General features: G+C 40.6%; 1 protein-coding gene across 2 annotated transcripts in view; it reads left to right on the plus strand.

The window, feature by feature from the left end:
* Nucleotides 1–242: 242 nt before the first annotated feature.
* Nucleotides 243–17,931, plus strand: part of fbln2 (fibulin 2) — a 65,866-nt gene continuing 48,177 nt past the window's right edge. The window contains exons 1-2 of one of the 2 annotated variants that reach the window (XM_026344606.2): nucleotides 243–302; nucleotides 2,866–4,672. In XM_026344606.2, the coding sequence (XP_026200391.1) occupies nucleotides 2,968–4,672 (1,705 nt within the window). In that variant the 5' untranslated portion in view covers nucleotides 243–302; nucleotides 2,866–2,967. Of the gene's footprint in view, nucleotides 303–2,860; nucleotides 4,673–17,931 lie in introns of both variants that reach the window. The other variant, XM_026344605.2, reaches the window with a different exon arrangement.

Consider the following 17,931-nt stretch of genomic DNA (forward strand, 5'->3'; position numbering starts at 1 on the left):
AGTTGTGTTCCTCTGACACAGATTTTGTGGGTTAGTGTTCCTCTAGTCTAGTGGTTAGTTTCATACCATGTTGAAGGCCCACCTGTTTTCTATGGGCCGAACCTGGCAGCAGAGCCTGCTCCTTCCTCCCCTACACATGATGATGGGATCTCCTCCGGAGTCTCCAGCAGGGGAAACTTTTCGTCCCTCCCCCCTCCGCCTCCTGCTGGTCCCAGCAGCGCTGCGCTGGTCAGAGGGTTCACAGCAGCGGCGCTCCGCGGACCGGCAGCGGCAGAGGGAGGCTCTCCAGCCCGCGGGACAAGGTAACACAAAGCTTCTGCTCGTTAACCCGTCAAAGAGCCTTGTTTTTCCGACACCATCACCTTCATATATGGATGATGTGCCAACTACGACCAGTTAGTGCTGAATTCAACGTTGGAGCCGCGTTTGGCTGCAGTGTTGCACCCAGTCATTTTGGCCGGGAAACTTTTTCTACTTATCACTTGGATTGTGCACATGGCTGAAGAACTTTATTCCTAAATGCAGCATTATAAATTGTTGCAGTTACTTACTTAATGGCCTATCACGTAACTGTTTTATTTCAATTGTAGACAGGTGGGACACAAGCTTCATAGATGTACTGTTGGTAATATCTGTGCTTCTTACAGAAGATCTGCAAAACACAGCTCATAGCTCACAGTAATAAAGCAGCTTGTGTGTGTTCCAGAAAGTCTTCTCTGCAGCAAATAGCCACATACTGTTATGCTTATTGTTCTGTTGGTTTTCATGAATCAAATCCTCTTCTTTTTATCCATAATGTACATGACGTCAGGGTCTGTTTAGAGAACCACAGAGTGCTTGTGTCTGTGCAGATTGAAGAAGAGGATTCCCCCATCCCTCGCTGGTCTGGGAAGCACCAGGCTGCTTTATAAGGCTTGTGCCTTTGCATTGTTTTACAGCCCTGCATTGCCAACTTTTATTGTGTATCTAATACAGCAACAAATGGGGGTCATTTTCACGGACAGACCTGTAGTGAAATTGACTTTTCAGGCAGTAGGGACTATTTTCCACATTGGGAAGGTGTTATGGGAGCTCCAACTCGAGTGTTTTTAGAGCAAAAACAAACAAAAAAAAGAAAATCAATTATCCAACTTCTGTTCCTTTGCTCCATCGAATGCACTCACTCATTTGGTTTTTACTGTACATGCCGTGAAGACAAAGGAATGTGTTTAGTATAATTATCTTTGTCTTAGAAGGTAAATGATTCTGGATCTATATTGAACTGATAAGTTGTAATGCTGCGTTTGTGTTTGTTTCGGAAGCATAACGATGACTAAGAACAAACACAAATTAAAAATAACTATTATTATTATTATTAGTCCATAAATTGAACATAGCTGTTTAGTCCCAATCCCTTGAGTTCCCTTCGTGGAAATGCTCTCACTTTAATTATTAAACTTAGTCGTGAGTTCTACAGGTGATTTTTGATCGCCGATCACGATCATTCAAGATTTCTTTTCCGACATTTCTTCCTTGAAGAAGATAGTTCTCCACTATCCTTCTAGTTTTTAATAATGCGTTGGACAGTTCTTAACCCAATTTTAGTAGTTTCATTAGTCTCCTTAGATGTTTTCTTTGCTTGATTCATGCCAATAATTTGACCCTAATAAAACAGATCATCTTTTTCATGACCACAGGATGTGGTCTGAAATGAGAAGCTACTCACTGAATCAGTTAGGGTTAAATAATTTGTTTGTTAGCTGAAAAATAATCATCTATGCAGTAATTATCCAATGTGAGGCTCCTACTTATTTGCTTAGTTAAATCCAGTTATTGACCTTTTTTGGGTGGGCTGTGCATATTTACAAGCATAATGCGGAAACTGTTCCCAGTCTGTTTCCAGGTTTCCTCTTTTTTGACTTTCCTCATTTAATGGCTCAGATGACCAATTGATTAACAAATGATGAAAGTAACTGTGGAACATATTTACTGACTTTAGACAGATATTAATAATAAACTAGGATCAAACAACATTTTTTAGATATTTCATGAATATCAGCCCCAGAGTAACGGTTTGATTTTGGGATGTGTGTTGACTTGCATGCATTGCTGTAGAGGAATATGCCTAATCCTATTGGTTATATATTAGATCTGTATAAAAACATTTTGCAAAGAGAGTAACATGTAGTATTTGGAATAGAAGAGATTGGTGCAGCAAGGGGTTAGCCTCAAAATTGAGGCTTTGATTCTTTGATTGATTTTGCAAAAATACCAACAGTTTTAATTATTTAATCTGTAAATGATCGTTTTTGATTCCTACTCACACACAGTGAAATGAACTAATGAACCAAGGAATTCATGATGGACTCATGAATGTGTGTGTGCTGTGTGACTTCAGCCATATTGAGTCTGAAACTGCAACTCCTATTAAACACATCATTTACAGCAAGAATCTGCAGTGAGGGGAGGCCATGCACTTTCATCCTTGCTCCTTTAATTACCTCAAATAATGTACTTACCATAAAGCATAATCAATTTCCAACAAACTCAATCACTAAACCATTATGGAGTGTCTATATTCAGATTTGAGAGTTGATTGCAACACAAGATTTATAAAGCATTTTTTTTACAGTGATAATCATTGACATGGTGGAAATTTAGAAGGGTTTCTAAGGGTTCCAGGTTTCATCGTGACGGCCTGCATAATGATTCGAAACACTGCACTGCACCTGATGTTAATGAACAGTACAGAGTATTACTGTTAGGACAACTATGAGGCTGTAAAAATTGGACTCTTGTGAGCTCAACTATGAAGTCAGATGTTTGTCTGCTTTCATTTTAAGAAACAAGTTTTTGTCTGCCTCTCTGTCTTCTTTTGCAGAGTAGACGATGACTCACATGGGCAGATTGTGCCAGAATCCTTGATGATAAACTGAACCTCTGGATGCTACTCCATCTCCTTTAATAATTGTATGCACACCTAGTGCCATGGCTTGTCTGCCAAGAGCTAAAGCAGCACTGCTGTCATGTATGTTGCTTTTTCTCTTCCTAACTATCTGCCTGTGCCAGCGTGACTGCACTGGTGTGGACTGTCCCCTGCTGGATAACTGTATTGAAGAAGTGCTAGAGCGTGGCGCCTGTTGCGCCTCATGCTTACAAAGAGGATGCACGTGTGAGGGTTACCAGTACTATGACTGCATCCAAGCTGGTTTCAAGAATGGCAAAGTGCCAGAGAAAGACTCTTACTTTGTGGACTATGGCAGCACGGAGTGCTCTTGCCCTGCTGGAGGTGGACGGATCAGCTGCCACTTCATCAGTTGTCCTGACATTCCCCCAAACTGCATTGAGGTTTTGGAGCCTGCAGATGGTTGCATGCAATGTGAACGCATTGGATGTGTTCATAGCGGACAGAAGTACGAGGCTGGGCACTCCTTCCATATTGATCCATGCAGGGTCTGCCACTGCCCCAACGAAGGTGGGAAGCTGATGTGCTACCCTGTACCTGACTGTGATCCAAAGAAAGTCCACAAACCCATGTTAGCTGCATCCACAGAGGAAGACACAGTCGTCCGACATGGCCCCTACACTTTGGACCAACAAGACCATAACAATCAGTTCCCCACAATGTACCATCTTTCTCCTAATGTTAATGTTCCTCTCTTAAAATCACCATCACTGGATAACGAGGATCAAGAAGACTATATTTATGGTGCTACAGACTTTCCAGAAACTTACCCTCAGTCTCCGCTCTTCCCCACCCAGTCCTCCTCCTCTAGAAAGGTCATATCTGTGTTCAGAGGCTCTGACAGACCTGAGCAAGTTCAAGACCATCCTGCAGACAAACATGGAGTGACAGAAAATCCTCAGAGTACTGTCAGGCCTCATATCTATGAGGACACAACCACTCTGCAATCGCAGAGTCTGACAGGTGAGCGAAGTGTCTCATTTGGTGACCAGAGTCCATGGACATATTCAGAGAATCCTTTGCATGCACACAGGAGTTTGGGTAGTGCCACACTTCCATTAAACCAAGGTTTAGGGTATGAAAAGCACACCAAATATCCACATGTGAATTCAGAGAGTGCAGTACATCACTCTGTGACATTGGCACATCCCCAAAATGCATCAGATAGTGTATTATCCAGAGAGTCAAACAGTCAGATCCATGTTAGTCATAAAGTTGAAGGTGCAGAGGGTCAACCCTATCAGCAGAGTCAGTCAGAGCCAAATAGTCACAAAAGATTACAGGGTACAGTTGTACCAGACAGTGAGGAAGAGGTGGATGCAGACACCATAGAAGGAGGAGGGCGGAAAGAAAAAATAGTAACTTTTCAGACTGTCACTGAGTTTGAAGGTAAGGATGTGCCATACAAGATAAAGTCAGCACAACAGGAGAAAAGAGACAAGCAGTCGGAGAGCAGCAATCCATACAGCAGCTATCAAAAGACCACACCCAGCACCAGCTCCCCCAGGGGACTTGAGTACCACACAACCCCAGTAGTCCCTTTCACTGAAACTGCCACCACCACCCCGCCACCAGTAAGGGTCAACATTAATGACAGTAAGCCCAGCAGAAAGCCAAGTGAGATGCTGTTCAACCTTCACAATAAAGACACAGAGGAGGCAGAGGAAGAGGTGATGGAGAAAGAGGAGGACGATGATCATCCTGTTTTACACATGAAACCTGATGGAGGTGAGTCAAAACATGCTCTCTAGCTTTCACAACATGCGTGCACATACATACCATCGTACTATCATCTTCAGTTCAGAAATGCTGAAGTCTGTTTTAAATGCTTAAGTCTGTATGTTTGACAATTGCTAATTAGCATTGGTCAGAACCGAAGTCACAGTCGCCCCTAAACAGAGACCCCCAAAATGAGGTGGTCTCGCCCGTAGCATTTAGCGAACTCTGGTGCGGTCCTCCTGGTGAAAAAGCGTACTGAACCAAAACAGGACCAAATGCTATGAATGGTATAATTTGAGGACTTTGGGTAGTGTGAAGATTTCCATTTCTTTTGTTTGTCCACCAAAAACATGCTGTCTGATTAATCGCAGACAAACGTGGAGACATGAGGATGTGAAGTGCCTCATAGACACCAGGTCTGATGACTATGCAGGCAATATAATGTAAAAAACAATAATCAACGGGATGACCAACCTGTAATTCCGACCAAAGCAAACACACAAAGGTGTGAAAGGAACCTTAGTCAGAGACGGTCCTCTGCAAAACACTTTTTTTTAATGCTAACATACTTAGTTCAAAACAATTAAAAATGCAACCAAAACAGAATTCAGTTCAAATGAATTCAGTTTATTTATATAGCAACAAATCACACTAAAAGCAATCTCAAGGCACATTTTACCCTCTAAGGTTTAGGACCTCACAGAATAAAAGTATGTAGAATTATATAGAAAACCTCACAATTCTAAGCAACACTGCACTAGGCACAGTGGAGAGGGAAAACTCCTTTTAATGGGAGATACTGCCAGCAGAACCGGAGGGGTGGCTATCTACCTCGGCTGGTTGAGGTGAGGGGAAAAAGGAGAGAGAATAGAACAACAAGCAGCAGATAAAACATGGACAGGTTGGTAGGAAAAGGTAAGTGGACACTGAACACAGCAAACAAATAGCTCTGAGGCTGGGGAATACCTGCAGAAAGGTACACAGAGAAGGAGACAGAGAGGTGGAAGCATAACTACAGGAGGGAGAAAACTCAAAATGTGTAAAAAACATGCATTTCTGCTGTAGCCACATTAAAATCTATAGAAAATAAAATAAAAAATATGGACAACCAGCTGAAAACCTCGTTAGCAAGCAGATAGGGGGATGGCTTCTCAATGTTTTTATTAATTAATTAATTTATTTTGTGGCAATATGGATCTAAGAAGACAGGGCCAGGGGGGCCAGGAGCTGTGATCTCTGAAGCCATAAGGGCAACAGTCACTGTCCATATGGTGAAGCATGGACTCTCTGTGAGAGAGGCCGGTTTAAGGGTGCAACCAAACTTGCAGCGTTTCACTCAGGTTCCTGACTGAGATTTGTTGCCAGTGTTGTAGAGAAATCTCATTTTGTACAATATGCTTTTGTTGTTAAGAGACTTTTGGAGGTGAAATGAACTGTGTGAAGAGTTTTGAAAAGGTAGTTTCAGTATTGACCAATGCTTGTTAGCAATTACAAAAAACTAGAAGAGTGGCTCCATGAAACCTTTAAATTTGATACAATATCTCGGATATGATATTTCTTGTCTTGTATTTCTTGAATCTGTCTTGTTAACATAGAGATGAACAGAAGGCATAGTGTCAACTGGTGCTGCGTTCAGGGCAAGGAAAAGAAACAAAAATGAAACCAAGGTATTGAGAATTGTGAACTGTAGATTTGGAGAAGTGTTAGACTGCTGTCCATGTTGGCTTTTAAGTATCACTTTGGGAAATGTTTGGCTCCTAATAGCTTATGAAGATTACTGTTTATTGTTAAATATATATATAAGAAATGATAGTGTCCAACATATACTGTATATAGTAGTGTATAGTATCTGAAGTTCAACAAAACAAACTCAGAGATAGCCTGGTTATCCTCGCTTGGATATATTTGCATAAAGGTAGATGATGGTAAATTTACACGAACTGTATGTAGCAACATTCATTTAAAGCTTTATAAAACTGATATTTGGCCACTAGGTGGCAGTGAAACAAGCTGCAGCATGGACATCATGTTCTGAAGTTCTGGTTAACATGTTAGTCATGTTAGTTTTTTTGAGGAGTGTGTTTCTCTCTCTTTCATATGATTCAGTATTGTTTATATGTATATTCACTCCCCATGATCGAATATACAAATAAGATTTCTGAAAATAGGCATGCCATACAATGCAGTTTAAATAATGCAGTGATGAAGGTTTGATATTTTTAGTTTTAAATAATACAATTATGTTATTTCTTCAGTGTTTAAAGCTCCACAGGAGTCTTTTTTGAAGTCCACTACCAGCTCCTTTGATGAATACAGTGCACCACTCCCTGTTACTCTGTGATGTCTCCACCCTGAATACAGTTTACAACTGTAGAGTCATCAGAGAACTTTCTGAAGGTGGCAGGAAAAGATGAGTTGTACCTATGGTCTGAGGTATACAGGATGAAATGAAAGGGAGACAGAACTTACTCCTGTGGACCACCTGTGCTACAGACCACAGTGTCAGACACACAGTTCTGTAGGTGGACCCACTGAAGCTGGCCAGTGAGATAGCCCATAATCCAAGAAGTCATGGGTTACATATTTCTTATAATTATTGCACAGTAGGGTATGGCAGATGGTGCTGAATACCCTCATAAACATCTCATAAACCTTACTGTGCCCCCAGGCTTGTCCAGGTGGGTGTAGGTGCAGTGGAGCAGGTGGATGATGCCATCAACTCTGTAGTGAAGCTGTTTGGCAAGAGTCTCACCATCAAATCTATTGAAAGTATTTGTCTGCTTTCATTTTTACCTCCTGTCCCTCTGCACAGCACTGACATTGACTATTGTAACGTCTGAGTCAGGAATGCTGTATTGTCTTCATTAACACATCCGACTACACTCACCAAAGACCTTCTCCCTCTTGACCAGAGATTGCCCATAATCAGAGAGGGGAGATTTATGCTGGCAGTATTATCATCTGATCCTGAGTACTAACAAAGCTATTTGTCCTCAGTGCTGAGCAGGTACCACAGAGGGACGTTTTGATCATTTTGTTTTAATGCAATATCAAGAATTATTTCTGTAATAATGCCATATTTGAACTAGTCAGCCTTCCTAATGTTTAGCTATACAACAGTGTCTTTACAGAACAATGCACTCTTTCTGTATCATGTCCTGAATACCAAGGCAGTTGATCAGTGTCAGAGTCGACAGTTCCCAAGTATCTGAGCAGGAACATAAATAGTGAGCCCAGGGTGTGTCTGGAGCAGGGAGTCAAACACTGCTCCCATGGTGAAGGCTCTCTCATAGTTGTCTTCACCATCGCTCACCCACAGAACACGACCTTGCCACTGTTTTTACTGCACGTTGCTTCAGCTCTCCCAGAGGAGACAGGCAACCAGGAACGACAGTCTGGATTTGTTCATAAATTCTCCAAATGGGTTCATTTTAGAGGGGTGTGTTAAAAGGCACTTGATATTATTAGATATTTTTTGTATCCAGGTGTTTTTGGTGTCCGTTAAGCAGTGCGGGAGGATGATGTCTCCTTCTCGGAGCACTAATTGTGCAAAAGTACAGTACTTGTACTCCCGTATATTTCCCCCATGCTCCAACATATCAGAAACAGACTTGTTAAATCAGCTGACCATACCGCAGACTGAATCACAGCGTGCTATATAAACAGAGTGAAGCATTTGTTTTAGCTCATATGTTATAACTGACTATTCATACATATGGTCTGCATAGTATAACAGGTCATTTCTCTTAATATGAGAGAGCTGGGTTATTTGATCCACTGCTTATTCATATAAAAAGGCTTTTTTTTAAGTAGCAGGTCCGGATGTTGGTGCCAAGGGGGGGCTTCGATATACACTGTTGAGTAGTATGAGGATTGGGCACAATAACAGCAATACCAGTATAACCATAATAAACAACAGTTTATATGATCATGCAGTAAAATCTGCCTGTATATGTAGAATCTTGTATGTTTCGAGTTTCATAACTTACATAATTGCAAAACAGTTAAAAAAAATGCATGTTTTGTAAGAGATGTACTTACATAAGAGGGTAATATATGATGTATAGACGCCTCATGAGTTTCAGGTGTGCACCTGTTGCTGCATCCTGGTCCATAAATGCACTTTAAAATCACAGGAATAAATATGCTCCTTATAATTAGAGAACATCCCTAACAATTAGTACATTTTTTACTTTTCTTCAGCATCCCTGTAACTCAGTCATAGTTCACGGGTAAGTGGCAAACACAAAGTGCTACTAGCCAATTTAGCACATTTACATGAAATAGCTATAACTATAACTATAACTGTGGGCTAACAGGTTTCTCTTGGTTCATAATGACCACAATCACATTAGAAAGCTCTCCACTGAACTGACATCATCTAAGACACATACTATACATGCAAGGCAGATTTTAATGAAAGTGCTTTAAATAGAGCATGTGAATGATAAAATGATGCCTTTCTTCATCTATTACCAGGCTGGTCTTAATCCATTTATTTTTGGATGGCATAATGTAATTACATAATCACAGCATGTCATATTTGATTTATTGTAATGCCATTTGCACACTGATTCATGGTAATAAGATGGAACTAGTATGTAGTGGACTGGCTGGTAAATCATGACCTGAGCCCAGTTTCTCCCCAAAAATGATCACAAAGCTCTGCAGCATATGCAAGAAGCCACCTGAGGGGGAATTATCTGTCAGAGTGGCAGGGTGCTCTCTCTGCAGATAAACCGCTTCCTCGAGATAGACACACTCCTGAAGTGCAGACAGGTGAGGGCTGACAATCTTATAGTGGAGATAGAAGGGACAGCCAAGCCAGGGCCTCTCTCTAGGCTGCTGATAATGAAGCTTATCATTGCTGATGGCTCATCTGCCAAAGCATGCAGGATTGGGCAGCTTTTTAACATCTGATACAAATGACCTCTCTTTTTACAGAAGCTGGCTTTGTGGTTCTCTCACTGAACATGAAAGTCTGATGTGTTCTGACTTCTGTGACTCTTTCTGAAGTCACACGAATTTCTTGTCTTTGTGTTAAATCAATATTAAAATGTTGTTTTTGTTGTTTTTGTTAACTATTATTTACAGTAAATGCAGATTAGACACATCCACTTCACCTCTCCAACAATGAAATGTACTTTTTCAATTAGCTTCTGAAATAAGACAATTCTCTGATTTTCCTTGTCCTATTCCAGTTCTAGTAATTCTAGTATAGTTTTGTGATGTGAATCTATCGCTACCACAAAGTGTAGTATGTGTAATCATTCTGTAGGTTTAAGCAATTTCACATCTCCTGTATGAAGTTCCTTATTTTCTCTAGATTACACAGTGATTTGTAGTAAAGGGAAGTTTTGACTCCTGTCTCCTGCCTCCAGAGGTATAGAAATGACATGCAGCCAGTCAGATAACCTGAGCTGTCTGTCAGGCTGATAGAGTGGCCAGTCAGTTAAACAAGGATGATTTATATGTCAAGGTGGCTGCTTCTTACTCCCTGTCCCTGGACATAGGTGTCCTGAGGTGGCTTTTGAAAAGGTTACTGTCATAATAAATCAAGTATGATGAGAACAGCTGTCTGTGTGTATGGCGCTCAGATGTCCCTCTGTTACTCTCTCTTCAGCTGTGGACTTCTTCATAGACATTTGTAATTTCCACAGACCTTATTCTGTCAACTCAGTTTATGTTATATTGACTGCATGTTGATTATTGAAAAAGAACATTAAGGGATTTTCTGCTTTCAAAATAATGTGTCAGTTAATCATAGAAAGACAAAACATTGATTAATCTTGTTCCACTGTACCCTTTGACCTGATGCTTGGCACAGTATACTCTGTAGAGTGATGTGGGCCAAGTTTAATGTCCAAGTGACAGGTAAATGGCAAAGTAGTCCCTCAAAGATGAGGACCAACATAGCTTTTTGTTCATTAATAATGACTAATGAAATAATGAATAATGAAATACTTCATTGATCCCCTTGGGGAAATTGTGGTTGGACAGCTACCAGACAGTACATATCGGCGCTACTATGGGGTTTTGGTGTCTTCACAAATTTGCGTGTCATTACACTGTGCTGATTTGTTACGAGTGGGAGTTTTGCTCAAACACCATTAGCAGCGAATATCTCTGCAGCCACACTACCAGGCTGTTCAAATAAAAATATGAAATAAGTTGCACAGTGTAGCTCTCACTTGGTTAACAATGCTGTCTCAGGCTGATTTGAGCTAGTTAGCCCCAGTATAGTAGGCTAAGGAAAATAGAAATATTAAGCTAGTAAAAAAGCATGATGAAACTTCTTGAACTGGACAAGCAACACAGTGGTTTGATTTAAGCTCTGCAGGATGAGGATTAGCCAATGGGTTTGTCCAAAGAAGTTGTAATGTGGGTAAAATGTTTTGCAGGGAGGGCTGCCACTTAAATTCTGATGATTTAAATCATCACAAATAAGGTAAATGTTCTGCACTTATATAGCACTTTTCTACCTAGTTGGCACTCAAAGTGCTTTACACACCATTCACCCATTCACACACCGATGGCAGAGCTGCTATGTAGCTGATCTGACTCACTTGGAGTTCAGTATCTTGCCCAAGGACACTTTGGCATATGACATGGCAGCTAGGAATTGAACCACCAATCCTGTGATTGGCAGACAACTGCTCTACGTATTGAGCCACAGCCACCCCACAAATATGGCTGCCCTTTTTTCTACAGCTGCATCATTACACACAGAGCAGCATCTGGCAACATCATTGCAAGCTCTAAACTTTAAAGTCAAACAGAAACCACATTTAGTCATGCCTTTTTGCCGTCTGAAATAATGTCCACATGTTTTTTAAATGTGTTCTTGGTAGTTTTTTAAAATAGAACACAGGTTTTCAAAGAAATATCAAAAGTGCTTCTTTTGATATCAGCGGGCTGCAGGGGCTTGTCTGTGACAGCCTGCCACAGTGTCTGTGGTGTTACAGTAAGGGTGTCAAAGCAGGCAAACTGGAGCTGCAGCTACCTGTGAGAGGTGCCAAGTGTTAGAACAGTAACTAAGATGACCCGGTTTAACATTAATTCCTATTAAATTGAATTCCCATTTAATTCTACTTGGATCTGCAAACACAAAAAGAGCTTTATCCAAACCCTTTATAGAAACTGCTGTACCAAGTTATATGTGCTAACCAGACGGTGAGGAGGGGAGGTCAGACAATCAGTTATTGCTTCAAATCTAATAGGAGCATGTATTTAAGTATTACCATAATAATTGGTGGAATAACATTGCGGATTTGTCAGTTGCTGTTTGGACTTGAAGACACTCCCAGGCTGGTTTGCATCACTGACACATTTGTTCCAATACACAGTACAGCTTTAAACCTAAATACACAATAACTGATCAGAAAATGTCACAAAACTTTTTTTTATTCAGTACTAGCCCCTGCTGGACTGTGTGTACTTCACCAACCACTGTGTATCATCCAGATGCAAGGTCCCTGACAGTCCCTTGAGAAAAAACTATAATCAAAATGCCAGTCACAGTCCCAGGCCTTGACAGATAGAATGGTCATGGAATATGCTTCACACAATCTGGACTCTGGACCGCTCATGGCTGTCCACGTCGTCAGCACCGCGAAGAGACAAACAGAGATTTCACATCAATTCCACAGAATCTCTTTCCATTCTGTGAACAGAGCAGGTTTCTCTCAGGTCCGTGTCGACGCAGTCTGCATTTGTTCAGTCAATGCAAGATCTGTTCACCCATAATCCACAGTGCTTCCTCTGGGTGTAGAATGGCAAACAAAGAGTTGTGTGCGCTTTAGAAAAATGTAACTTTGATCTGAAATTTGGACTGCATTCAAGCATGGGAACAAAGCTTGAAAATGTTACTATGTGTCTGGATTAGTGCTGAAGTCTCTTCAAAAAGACTGCTTCAAAAGAGTTACCATTCAAAGTGAGAAACAGCACGCATACACTGAAGGAATGCTGTAGCACGTGATGCTGTCTGAAGTGATGACTTGACTTTGCGGCCGATTGGACATTTGTCTTACTGAGGTCACAGTACAGTTGTGTCATGTTATGTGATACATTAAGGGAAAGTTCAGATGAATGGTCCATGCTTCCTAACATGTGCTTGTCCGTGTGTTAATTCAACACATACGTAGGGTCTGTTCTAGTGCTTGCTGTAGCACTAGTGCTTTCTTCTTGAAGTCAAGTCTACAGTGTGAAATATTTGCTGCGATTGCCAAAAGCATATGCGTGGAGCATTTTCAGAGCATATTTATCAAAGATAGTGATAGTTATATCTGCCAGTGCTATTGGTTTTCTCTGTGGCAGCCCTACAGAGGACTAGTGATGATTATGAAATGATTAAACTGAAAGTGAGCATAACTGCCAATGCTAGTTGTACAAGGAAAACACACACAATACCAACGTGTAGTAGTCTCCCAATAATTTCTATACAGCCAAACTGAAACTGCAGTGTCGTTTCTGTGGGGAAGATAATTGGAACCCAATTATGTTTTTAATTGGGTTCCAATTTTTTATTTTGTTTTTTATGTTCTTTAATAATGATGATAATGCAGTTTTAAGTAAAAAATAAGTTGATATATAACAATAAAATGTACACAGGCAACAGATAGTTTCATCATTTTCAGTAGATAGACGTGAACATAGACCATATGAAACACTTGTTCAACCAGGTAGCTGCATTTTTACAGGTAACATTTGCAGATTTTTCCTCTTGACTAATCTTTAGTGAAAAACAAATACTTAGTGCACCAATCCAAATTATTGGTATAGTGTCACTACTGGGACAGACCTATGATGTCATACACTCTATCTAAATTGACCCAGAGTGAAAAGGCTGTTTATCAGTTCCTTCACCACCTCCTCCATCCTCCATCCTGATTCATGTCAGTTTGCAAACATATCGGTCATGGTGACAGGCAGAGGTGGCAGAGATTTCTATTTGACACAATAGTTAATTACCGTAGTCACTCTTGGAGAGCCTCCTTTCCCTCTTTGGCTCAATTCCACGTCATGAAGAGAAACTCCTCCCATAGGTAGCTCCTGTCCCAGCACAGCCCTGCCACTGGTCTGTGTGCTTCTAATTATAAGTTAAAGTCTAGTCATCACATTGAGGTCACCTTTTAAACCTTACAAAAGGTACATTTTTACATCACAAGAATAACAAACAGAGGACTTGGGGCCACTAAAGCTATTTGCAATTTGTCCTTGACACTGCTGCCTGCAATTTAAACCAATCTGGTTTAATCAAATGCTTCCTCCACTACCAGTGTTGATTAAGAGCATTCACACGGTGACTTTTTTCAGATTACATCAGATTGGCAAATTATTTAGGGTTGGAGGTTGTGACAGAGAAGACTAAGGCCTTTTGAGATGAGTACAATGTTTTGCTAGTTTTTGCTCAGCAGTAGATTAAACTGTAATCTGCAGCATTTTTATACAGCTCAAAGTTCAGATCTTCCTGGAACAATCTGTGGTGCACAGAGGGAGGTGAGTTTAGGTTGGAGTTTTCTGCAATAGTTGGGTAGTTCACATAAGTAGCAATAGCAAGAATGGTGCAACAGACAATGAACAGAGCTCATTTACAGACACAGAAACGTTAATATAATTCATCCTTCTCCACTGAGCATTGTCATTGACCTACAGGACTTTTATTTAACTGCTGTAGATGACTCTGTGCTGTCCATGGCCTTTCATCAGGAGTGGGTATGATCTTTGTCTCAAACATATTTATGAGAATATGTTATCTACATTGTTTATTGTACTCATACTGTAGTTAACATAAATCTTAATCAGATTTTATCAACTGAGCACCACAAAGCAGAACAGGCTACAATATAAAGTCACTAAGGTGGTTGTGATGTGTCGGGCTGATTCACATGGGGACAGAGCATGTCTCTGTTAAACAAATACATTAAATCAAAATGAACATAAAAAATTCAACAACAAACTTTGTCACCATATGGGAGAATACTTTACATGACTCTATGTGAAGTTTAAAGAAATAATCACAGGTTTAAGAGTCTGATGTTGTCCACATGTTGAAGTGAACTTGACAAACACACCAACAGTTAGAAGCGGTGCCTCTTATCACTCAGTAACATCCGCCTCTTCTCTTCTACATGTCCCGTTTTAAAGTGGTATTCTATCCTAAAGTGATCTCAGCTGTTGCTCCACATTCAGAAAAAGTTCCGACAGCTCAGAAGAAGAACTTGATTTATTTATCAGGAGACAAAGGAAAGACACTTGTGAGCAGCAGCGTTTTTCCTCTGTGTACTATGTAGTGCAGGTCTAATGTGTTCCAGCTAGTAGAGGATGTTTTGTCCCATACACAGCTTTCCACAGTTTGGTAGTTTGACTAAATATGAACATTAGACAGGTTCCTGGTGTGTTAGCCAAAATCATATTTGTCATGTTGTAAGTCAAAACGTACCTCATTTATTCCAAAGCAACAGAGAAGAGAAGCAAACGGAACATGCGAATGGTTCACCAGCTGTCTATAAAGACTTGAACTAATGATACACTTAGTGCATCTATTGTAAGACATAAGGGCTGAATTCAAAGCTGGACAGTGAGTTAATAACAATGTCAAATCTACATTACGTTTTGATTTCTTTCCTGTAAAAAAATATTAAGATGCAGTACAAAGTTTTACAATTTTTTAGCCGTTTTATTTATTTATTTTTTTATTATTATTATTGTATTATTATTATTATTTTTTTTTATTTTGTCGCAATTATCAGTGTGGAATTGGATGTTACTGGTTGGGTTTGGTTTATTTAATAGTTGCTGTGTCTACGTTGCAGCATACTGTTGTCCTTCAGTTGAAGGGGTCCACCCTGCTTTATCGACCTTTTCCAGATCAAGTCATTGAAGTCAAAAGGTCAAGAGGTAGAGCTTTAAATGAGGTCATCCAGACTCAGCAGCAGGCACAAATCATCAGGCTCCATAATAGTATTGCTGACAGTATTGACTTGACCGAGGTTGGATGTCAGTAGCTTGAAGGCAAACGGAGCAAAGAGACATGATTCCAGTTATTTATGATGTCAGCTCAGTCTGAATATCAGCTGCAAGACAGACGACCCTCAGGTGTCCTGCATCTGCAGCATCTCCAGTCAAGTGATTTAGTGTGAGAGCTTGCCCTAAGCTTTTTTGTTTTTGGTTGTGAAAATGGTGTTAATGTGACAGATGGGCAGGTTATTACATTGGCTGGAGTCACTGTGACCCTTCTCAAGGCTCTGCAGTTGTTGCAACCTGCTGTCCTGGATAATACAGCTTAGGAAGGCCGGCACCTCTGCACAAACTACTTCCCTAATGTCAGCCCAGCCATGTGTGACCCCAGTCACCAAAACAACACTGCAGCTATGCACACAGACTGCACACATGACTAACTAGAAATATGGACCCCTAACGACATAGTAAATGCAGGTGTTATAGCACACAGGGTGCGGCACAGGGTACATAGTGGCCTAAAAATAGTGTGATCCTAACTTGGACTAATCTCATTTGTGTCATTGTAGCATAGTGTGAGAGCAAAATGTAGGACACACAAAAGAACACATAATCCCCATTATTTTCCCTTAGATTTCAATGGAATAAAGCTCTTCTCTTCATTTTATTATTATTGTTAGTCCCAACAATGGAGAGAGTGTCTCTTTAAAATGTCTGTATTAAAATTTAAAAGCAACTGGCACAGATATGGTGAATAATGGATGATATTGATTCTCATCTCTTGTTATTACTTCTTGCGTGTAGTATCCCCGCTTGATGGCTTTCTTTTACATATCTTAAGTGGATCTGTGAAAGCTTTCTCCTCTGTGCATGCTATCTCCAACTTTGTTCTCAGCCAGTGTCAGAGCCGTTTCGCTCATGGGGCTCATCGGCAGGAAGCAAATCCTCTAAATAAAAGCGAATGATAATGTAGAATGGGTCCCTCATCTGTCACCGAGGTCGTTCTGCTTATCTGTGAGAGATAGCTGGGTCATGAGCGTGAGCTGCCTACTTTTGTTACGGCCCCAGTCACGTCATTGGGAAAGTGGAGCAGCTAATCATGAAAAACTGCATTTGTTTCTGGTTGTAGGACTAAGAACAAGATACTGCTGGGTACAAAAAAACATCTGTTTCTTCTTGAGGAGGAGTGGAGGTTTTTAGGAAAACAATTATAAAACTACTGGATTTTTGCAACTAATCAAGGCAACAAGCATGTGGAACCGTTGGAGGCTGAAGCTTAAGGACTGCAGCACAGCGTTCTGCTGCCACAATGGTATCGGAGAAGAAAAAATAACAATGACATACTTTATTGATCCCCTTGGGAAACTGTTGTTTGGACAGCTGCAGTAGATGACAGTGCTACTGTGGGGTTTCAGTATCTTGTCCAAGGACACTTCAACCTATAGCCAGGAGTATTGAACCAGTAACCCTGGGGTTTACAGACGACTGCTCTACCAACTGAGCTAACTGTATGATGTACATGTGTCTTCATCATATGCCAACTAAGGTCATTGTGCTGAAAATAAATTCTTTCTCACATCTTCTGGTAGACATGAGAGTAGCCTTCTGGTGCTGGTACCTGTGTACTTGTAATAAATGTTAGGTGATGACTGACTTTTTCAGTTATTATCCTAAACACCATTTCAGGTGTGAGGATAGAAGTAATTCAGCCTTCAGTTTCAAAGTTGAGCTTTTTGTTTACTGTACAATCTTGTTTCAAATTGATGAAACTGGCTTCATACATGTGCCGCTTTGCCTAACTCCAGCCCAGACTTGTGTGTAGCTCAAACAAATCTTTCTCATTTCATCCTATCTGATTTCTTTCTCACCTTGTGTGAAGGTACATGGACAAGTGACAGGCACTATTACCCCTTTTCACAATGTTTTATTAGGCACCCAAGAGCTATTTTCCTTCTCATTTGCCAGAATTTATGTCCACTGACTGATGAAATTCTTTTTTTTTTCAGTTGGAAAAGCATTCAAAAAGGATTTATTTTTAACTTAGGAACCAAAACTCTCCACAGTGCTGTTGCTGTGACTGGCACATATGAGAGATTGACTTGAAAGGGAGTCTTGAGTTTTGTTGCCAGGGGTGCAGCTCTTTCAAGGCCATGTCTGGCCCTGCAGCTCTGATATTATCCAGACTGCTGGTCGTGGTGGATTCCTACCAGAATGATCTTTCCTGTTGTTGGCAGCAATGAGCATAATGAAGGATGACAGAGAGAGGATGTCTCAGAATATAAAGGAAATGATTCATTTGTCACGTCTGG

The sequence above is a fragment of the Anabas testudineus genome, chromosome 5, assembly GCF_900324465.2.
Source record: "Anabas testudineus chromosome 5, fAnaTes1.2, whole genome shotgun sequence".
Lineage (NCBI taxonomy): Eukaryota > Metazoa > Chordata > Actinopteri > Anabantiformes > Anabantidae > Anabas > Anabas testudineus.